Source organism: Coregonus clupeaformis, chromosome 21 (assembly GCF_020615455.1).
Source record: "Coregonus clupeaformis isolate EN_2021a chromosome 21, ASM2061545v1, whole genome shotgun sequence".
In the NCBI taxonomy this organism is placed as follows: domain Eukaryota; kingdom Metazoa; phylum Chordata; class Actinopteri; order Salmoniformes; family Salmonidae; genus Coregonus; species Coregonus clupeaformis.
Genome location: NC_059212.1, coordinates 39558636 through 39567339, shown reverse-complemented (window position 1 = coordinate 39567339; position 8704 = coordinate 39558636). Strand labels below are relative to the sequence as shown.

The 8704-nt window shown below is 44.1% G+C and overlaps 1 protein-coding gene across 1 annotated transcript; it reads left to right on the top strand.

Moving 5' to 3' along the window:
• Positions 1–2765: 2765 nt before the first annotated feature.
• map2k2b (mitogen-activated protein kinase kinase 2b) lies at positions 2766–8062 on the top strand. The gene is made up of 12 exons (XM_041842647.2): positions 2766–3641; positions 3759–3969; positions 4510–4566; positions 4693–4782; positions 4954–5031; positions 6151–6202; positions 6339–6463; positions 6570–6789; positions 6895–6947; positions 7113–7174; positions 7297–7342; positions 7557–8062. The coding sequence occupies exons 1-12, from the start codon at positions 3547–3549 to the stop codon at positions 7665–7667; spliced, it is 1200 nt and encodes a 399-aa protein (XP_041698581.1). The 5' UTR covers positions 2766–3546; the 3' UTR covers positions 7668–8062.
• The last annotated feature ends 642 nt before the right edge of the window (positions 8063–8704 follow it).

The window sequence follows — 8704 nt, the reverse complement described above, 5'->3', positions numbered from 1 at the left end:
TATGCAACTGGGTCCTGGACTTCCTGACAGGCCGTCCCCAGGTGGTGAAGGTTGGCAACATTACCTCCCCAACACTGATTCTCAACACGGAGGCCCCACAAGGGTGCGTCCTCAGTCCCCTCCTGTACTCCCTGTATATCCATGACTGCTTGGCCTCACACAGTTCCAACTCCATTATCAAGTTCGCTGACGACATGACAATAGTAGGTCTGATTACCAACAATGACGAGACGGCCTACAGAGAGGAGGTAGGCACTCTGATGGCATGGTGCCAGGTAAACAACCTCTCCCTCAAAGTCAGCAAAACAAAGGAGCTGATTGTGGATGTCAGGAGGTACCAGGCTGGGCACGCCCCCAACCTCATCAACAGGGCCGCCGTGGAGTTGGTCAAAAAGATAAAGTTGCTCGGTGTACAGTCGTGGTCAAAAGTTTTGAGAATGATACAAGTATTGGTCTTCACAAAGTTCGCTGCTTCAGTGTTATGAGATATTTTTGTCAGATGTTACTATGGTATACTGAAGTATAATTACAAGCATTCCATAAGTGTCAAAGGCTTTTATTGACAATTACATTAAGTTTATGCAAAGAGTCAATATTTGCAGTGTCGACCCTTCTTTTTCAAGACCTCTGCAATCTGCCCTGGCATGCTGTCAATTAACTTCTGGGCCACATCCTGACTGATGGAAGCCCATTCTTGCATAATCAATGCTTGGAGTTTGTCAGAATTTGTGGGGTTTTGTTTGTCCACCCACCTCTTGAGGTTCGACCACAAGTTCTCAATGGGATTAAGGTCTGGGGAGTTTCCTGGCCATGGACCCAAAATGTCAATGTTTTGTTCCCCGAGCCGCTTAGTTATCACTTTTGCCTTATGGCAAGGTGCTCCATCATGCTGGAAAACGCATTGGTCGTCACCAAACTGTTCTTGGATGGTTGGCAGAAGTTGCTCTCGGAGGATGTGTTGGTACCATTCTTTATTCATGGCTGTGTTCTTAGGCAAAATTGTGAGTGAGCCCACTCCCTTGGCTGAGAAGCAACCCCACACATGAATGGTCTCAGGATGCTTTACTGTTGGCATGACACAGGACTGATGGTAGCGTTCACCTTTTCTTCTCCGGACAAGGTGTTTTCCGGATGCCCCAAACAATCGGAAAGGGGATTCAAAGAGAGAAAATGACTTTACCCCAGTCCTTAGCAGTCCAATCCCTGTACCTTTTGCAGAATATCAGTCTGTCCCTGATGTTTTTCCTGGAGAGAAGTGGCTTATTTGCTGCCCTTCTTGACACCAGGCCATCCTCCAAAAGTCTTCGCCTCACTGTGCGTGCAGATGCACTCGCACCTGCCTGCTGCCATTCCTGAGCAAGCTCTGCACTGGTGGTGCCCCGATCCCACAGCTGAATCAACTTTAGGAGACGGTCCTGGCGCTTGCTGGACTTTCTTGGGCGCCCTGACGCCTTCTTCACAACAATTGAACCTCTCTCCTTTAAGTTCTTGATGATCCGATAAATGGTTGATTTAGGTGCAATCTTACTAGCAACAATATCCTTGCCTGTGAAGATCTTTTTGTGCAAAGCAATGATGACGGCACGTGTTTCCTTGCAGGTAACCATGGTTAACAGATGAAGAACAATGATTTCAAGCACCACCCTCCTTTTAAAGCTTCCAGTCTGTTATTCTAACTCAATCAGCATGACAGAGTGATCTCCAGCCTTGTCCTCGAGTGATCTCCAGCCTTGTCCTCATCAACACTATCACCTGTGTTAACGAAAGAATCACTGACATGATGGCAGCTGGTCCTTTTGTGGCAGGGCTGAAATGCAGTGGAAATGTTTTTGGGGGATTAAGTTAATTTTCATGGCAAAGAGGGACTTTGCAATTAATTGCAATTAATCTGATCACTCTTCATGACATTCTGGAGTATATGCAAATTGCCATCATCAAAACTGAGGCAGCAGACTTTGTGAAAATGAGTATTTGTGTCATTCTCAAAAAATTTGACCACGACTGTACACATCTCAGAGGAGCTGAAATGGTCAAAAACACACGGACGCTGTGGTGAAGAAGGCACGACAGCAACTCTTCAACCTCGGGAGGCTGAAGAAATTAGTTTAACCATAGAAATGTGGCCTGTCACTGAAGGGTCCCCGCTGCTCCCTCAACTGACATTTACCCTGCCCTCACCCCCCAATGGACATTTATAATTGTTACAGTTGTAAATATGTATATATTATTATTATTATTGTTTCATTCACTTCCCTTTTTGACCTACACTGTTGGAGCTCGGAGCTTAAGAATTTCACTGTACCCTGCAATTACGTCTGCGTCCCTGTTCATGTGACTAAAACTCATCTAATCTAATCATGGGAATGAATGGAATTCTACAGTATTTGAATTAAATGTTTAAAGGACAAAATTATATGTATTTAAGTATTTTTTGTTGTAGTGGGGACAGTAACATTAATCTCAAAATTATACTTTAAGGAAACATGTTTATATATTTTTTTATTTTGTATATGTATGTTCACCTCGCATAATTTAAACGTATGCATTAAGGTGTCTAATTGAATAAATGGGGCAAAAAACTAATTTAGACATTAATACATTCAGTTCTATAGCTTCCTAAATATTTTTTTCAATGGTGGGGGATGCCAAGATGGAGGCACCGTGACTTCAACACAGCGCCCCCTATCAGTCATCTATATAAAATAATTGCATATCACCAGGTGGAAAGGTGTGCCATAACTTCGGTAAAGACAAGTTCTCTCGCGAGACTTTCTTTGATAGCGTCTTCCTGGACCAAACAGCATCTGATGCTACCGCGAAGAGGGCCAAATTTAGCCGCGACCCCCACTCTTATGCTGGGACGTTGTGTACAGTCTATGGTCCACATCTCAGGACACGAATAACTTCTTGGCCCCGACGGTCCGCTCCTTCTGAACGTTCTGCTAGGCCTAGACGGGTTTGGCGAAGACGATAGCGGAGCAGCACGCAAGGACTACAGTGGGGGTAGTTAGCTTGAATAGCTAGAAACTATACCTAGGTAAAGGCATTACCATTGGTATGAAATGTGGTGATGGCTGTGGTCCAACCTTTGCTTGTGTAGCTAGCTGTGTTGATTCATTCTTTACCCCAACTTGGAGGTAACGTGATTCATTTAACATAATTATATTAAAACATACGTGTCTTACTAGCTAATTATTTGTTACCATAATGTTAGCTTGCTAGCCAGTTTATTGCTAACGTTAGCTATTGCCTCCTGTGACTGCCAATAACTAACTAGTCATAGCTAGCTTATCCAGCCATCTAACGTTAGTTCTAACTAGGTGTTTTAGACCAGACTACAGACAGGTTAGCTTGGCTAACTAGCCACCTCATTGTCACCCCTGTTGATTCGATAGATACACAGGCTAGTTTGAGAGCTAATTAACTAGGCAGGCCTGGGGCTTTTTGGATCTGCCAACTGCATTCAGTTACTCTTCTAGCGACAAAGCAAGTTGTGATCAAGAGACTCAACGCTGGTATCTAGCAAGTTATTCTCTAAAACAAAACATGGCACCCAAAAAAAGACCGGTGCGCCTTAACATCACACCCACCGGCGGTGAGGGAGTATTGTCCACCTCCACGACCATCGCAGCTGCCTCTGAGTAAGTGTAACTCCTTAGCCAGCTGGCTACAGTTAAACTGAAATTCAAGTCAACCTTTACTTTAAATCTTAAAACCATGAGCTAATGTGAGAATTCTCCCTCCTCCTTCGCTCTCAGCGCTAACCTAGAGGCCCTACAGAAGAAGTTGGAGGAGTTGGATCTGGACGAGCAGCAGAAGAAGCGCCTGGAGAATTTCCTTACCCAGAAGGCTAAGGTGGGCGAGCTGAAAGACGATGACTTCCACCGCATTTGTGAGTTGGGTGTCGGCAACGGAGGCGTGGTCAACAAGGTGTGCCACAAACCCTCAGGCCTAGTCATGGCCAGAAAGGTGAGCGGTGTGAATGCTGTTGCCAGTCTGAAAGCAACCTCATGACCCATTTTTTAGATCAGGAAGGATCAGGTGGGTGTTAGCCGATTGATGTTAAATCTGTCGATGTGCCCTTGAGCAAGGCTCCAGGGGCGCCTTATGACTATGGCTGACTCTGTAAAACAAAACATTTCGCTGCACCTATCCAGTGTATGTGACAATATAATATGTTATTTTATTGTAATATTTGTTTATTGTTATTTGATTTGTATGGTTTTGTTTATTATGTGTATATTGTGTGTGCCAGGGGTATGTTATTTTTTTTTTTTTGGGGGGGGGGTTAAAAAATGATCAATTATACAGTGTTTTTATTGATTGTATTGCCTTTGATGTGATCCAGTATTAACAATTGTTCACAACAAAAGACTAGGCACATATTTCTGTAATGCTAACAAAACAATTAAGACGTCCATTTTGAACCAGCAAAACCAGCAATTAGTGATGAGACAAAAACGTATTGATTTTTGGTGTGTATGTATTGCATTCATCCTCTCTCCTTAGCTGATCCATCTGGAGATCAAGCCAGCCATCAGGAACCAGATCATCAGAGAGCTACAGGTGCCGCTTTTGTTATTTAACTTAACATTATCAACAACTTAATAATATAATGTTTAAACCAAATAAATTCTTAAACATGAGAATTCCTTATGTGTTTATAAACCTCGCTCTCTATGTCTCCCTCAGTTGCTACATGAGTGTAATTCTCCCTACATCGTTAGTTTCTACGGGTCCTTCTACAGCGACGGAGAGATCAGCATCTGCATGGAACACATGGTAAAGGAAGGGGGAGAGAATGGGGGGATGGAGTGGGGTGAGAGAGGGTGTCTTTCAAGAGCAAGTTAAATCATTTTGGGGATTGAGATAGTGAGGTTGCAATGCAGGTAGACTCTGACCTTGTTCTACTGTGAAGTGTTTGTGTGAGGTGGCTCTCCTCTCTCCCTGCAGGACGGGGGCTCTCTGGACCAGGTGCTGAAGGAGGCCAGGAGGATCCCTGAGGAGATCCTGGGGAAAGTCAGCATCGCTGTGAGTATCAACAAACTAGGGGTGTACCAAGTAGTCAGACAAAACAAGTATCATAACAGATATGGGCAATTTTCTGGATGTGATTATGATCAGAGTATTTTTTTGTTATTATCCGTGATGGTGGGGAAAAAGTCATTTTCGGGTGCCAGCATATTTCTCATGTCAGTCAGTCGTGCAAGGTTCTACATGGTCTAAATAACTCAACTGGCTAGTTTGCATGTCTGTCGTAGCCGGCCGCGACCGGGAGACCCATGCGACGGCGCACAATTGGCCCAGCGTTGTCCAGGGTAGGGGAGGGAATGGCCGGCAGGGATGTAGCTCAGTTGGTAGAGCATGGCGTTTGCAACGCCAGGGTTGTGGGTTCGTTTCCCACGGGGGGCCAGTATGAAAAAAAATATATTTAAAAAATAATGAATGCACTCACTAACTGTAAGTCGCTCTGGATAAGAGCGTCTGCTAAATGACTATAATGTAAATGTAAAGAGAAGGGCAGGCTTTATGTTGACCCTGCTGCTCTGATTGGATAGAGTGAAGCTATATTTCTCTGTTCACTCGCTTCATAATTTCACCCGATCAGTTTTCCTCCATGTTTTCAGTCTGATCAGTTAGATTGTTGCTGCCTGCTACTATGATAAATTACATGGCGAGGACGTTTGCTGTCAAGATATCAATTTGCAAAATGTCTAACAAGTGGGTCAAGGGTAGAGAAAAAATATGAAATGCTGATGCGCATTCTGACTGAATGACAGCTAACTTGGCTGCCCGCTTCAAATTGAGGAAACAGACACACACCCCTCCGCGCGCTGCTCCTAATCGGCAGCTTTTTTTGCAGTGAGAATGTGCAGGGAGGTATTTTGCCAACATCTATTTAGGCAAATTAAAACACTTCTGTTTTTTCCAATCACGAGTATCATCCGATCCAACTGGCAACTTACGAATACAATTAGGAATACGAGTATGGCCATGTCAGCACACCCCTACAACAAACCATAGCTAGCTACATATGAAGATAGTAATGCATGTCTATTGTTTCCCAAAGGATAGATATAATATTTGACAATTCCAAGTGTGCTCTTGAAACTGGGCAAAAACTGCAACATTTTCACGTCTTCTTCACAGGTTCTAAGAGGGTTAGCGTATCTACGAGAGAAACACCAGATCATGCACAGAGGTACACATTGATGCTATGCATTTGAATTTACGTACAGTGCATAGGTAGATACATTTTCCTCTGTGTTTGTCTGCGCCTGTGTATTTTTTTGCAATTTGCCTGCCCAGTCTAACGGTCCCTCCTTCCTGTCCCCCAGACGTAAAGCCCTCCAATATCCTGGTGAACTCTCGTGGGGAGATCAAGTTGTGTGACTTCGGGGTGAGCGGCCAGCTAATAGACTCCATGGCCAACTCCTTTGTGGGAACACGTTCCTACATGTCGGTGCGTACCCCTGATTCTGTTTGCGTTTGTGTGAGAGAGTACACGTGCCTGTGCTTGCATGCTTGTGTGTATGTAAACCATCTATCTCTGTGTCTCTAACCAACAGCCGGAGAGATTGCAGGGCACCCACTACTCTGTCCAGTCTGATGTGTGGAGCATGGGTCTGTCTCTGGTGGAGCTTTCCATCGGTCGGTACCCCATCCCCCCTCCGGACGCCAAAGAGCTGGAGGCCATCTTTGGCCGGCCCATCACGGACGGGACCGAGGGAGAAATGCACAGCAGCACCTCTCCCCGACCCAGACCCCCCGGGGGCAGACCTGCCAGCGGTCAGAACATACACCAGACCCACACACACACACAGCCTCTTTCGCAGATCGAGATAATTTACATATTTGTACTGATGACCTCAATAATGTTTTACTGTTATTCAGGCCACGGTCCTGCAATGGCCATCTTTGAGCTGCTGGACTACATCGTCAACGAGGTAAACACTGCTCAGGATACCCCCTCATTGCCATAGATAGATCGAAGAATGCAAATGATTGTCACGGAACGGAAGCTAGAATAGAATATGACCAAACTCTACTGTTATCCATGGCATGGTGTATAAATGTGCTCGTTATTGAATCAGATCATGATTTTGTTACAGCCTCCCCCCAAGCTGCCCCATGGAGTATTCACCTCTGATTTCCAGGACTTTGTGACTAGATGGTGAGTCCCCCTCAGTCTGAATGATTTATGAATACAATGCCTTGATTTAATCATTAGATCTCACTGTCTCTGTGTGCATGTTATTTATTTATGAAATTAGTGACTTTCTTGTGCTTCCTCAGTCTCATCAAGAACCCAGCAGACCGGGCGGACCTGAAGATGCTGATGGTGAGTGTTGGCCTTTGGACTGGAAAGGACTCGAGAGAAAAGCTAGCCCTTTGACAGAAAAGCGAGGCATATTGGATCCCAGTCCCTCGCTGTTGGCCGCTCAGTTAATGGTTATAATAACTAAAGAGATAGACAGGATAGATATGTCACAGTACATTATTAGCTGAAGCATAGATGTAGCTTTACTGAGCCATGTCTCTTGTGTTTGTTTCAGAACCACACTTTTATCAAGCGCTCGGAGGTAGAAGAGATGGACTTCGCTGGCTGGCTCTGTAAAACCATGGGGCTGAACCAACCCAGCACTCCCACACGCACTGCAGACTAAGCACACGCACACACTCAAACAGACATGCAGCGGCAGCCTACAGACTAATGGGCAGCAAGCAGCTTATACACACACACACACACACACACACACGCTTTTCTTGTCAGCCACCACTCCTCCCTCGGGTGATTGGCTCTAAAGCCTCCAGTCAGTCACTCTTCTCTAACCATTAGTGCTGAGCGATTAACCAACGTTTCGTTAAAAAAAAAAAAAAAGTGGTTATTAAACAACTAATTGGCTGACATTCGGGGTCTTTTTGTGAGTCCAATGCGCCGTTTCTCTGGAGAGAAATCAAATCAAGAACTACAGTATGTGGGACGCTGGGCTGAAGGGAGTTGTAGTTTTCATTAAGCAAATATTCAACATAGTTCAGCGCAGAAACGTGGTAATTAACTACAATGATCATAATCCATCCAAAATCTGTCCAAAATAAGCCCAATGTGTTTCTATGGGCTTATTTTGGACCTAAGCTTGTTGCCTGCCTTCCCACCTTTGGGACAACGATTTCCGTTGTTCGGGCGGAGACATGAACATCTCATCATTATATACAGATCTCTGTACGGGTAAACTTTTACGCTTGCTACGTTATGTTAGATAAACACAGACCGCATCATGAGAGAGGAATGTACACAGCACAGCTCTGCAGCATAGGTTACTTAGGCGGGCTAGCTAAATAGGATGACTAAAGACAGTACAGTATGGGGAGCACATAGATAACATTAGATGGTCTATATTACTTTAAGGAATGAAAAATAAGTCCTCAAATAAAAACTAGGTAATATACATAACTGAAATGTTTTATTTTATAGTAATTTACAAATGTTCTGTTGATGTCAACCCAATGTGGACCTGACAGAGACAATGGAATATTTTCAAGGTTTTGGCAATTGAATGTTCACTATTTTGGCCTTTGGAATTTCCATGACCTCTAAAATCAGTATATATCATTATTTTAGCATCCATTCAATGTTTGAAAAAAATTATCAATCTGAAAACCCTGATTTTTTTTTTTTTTTTACTGAACCGACCTCAAAAAG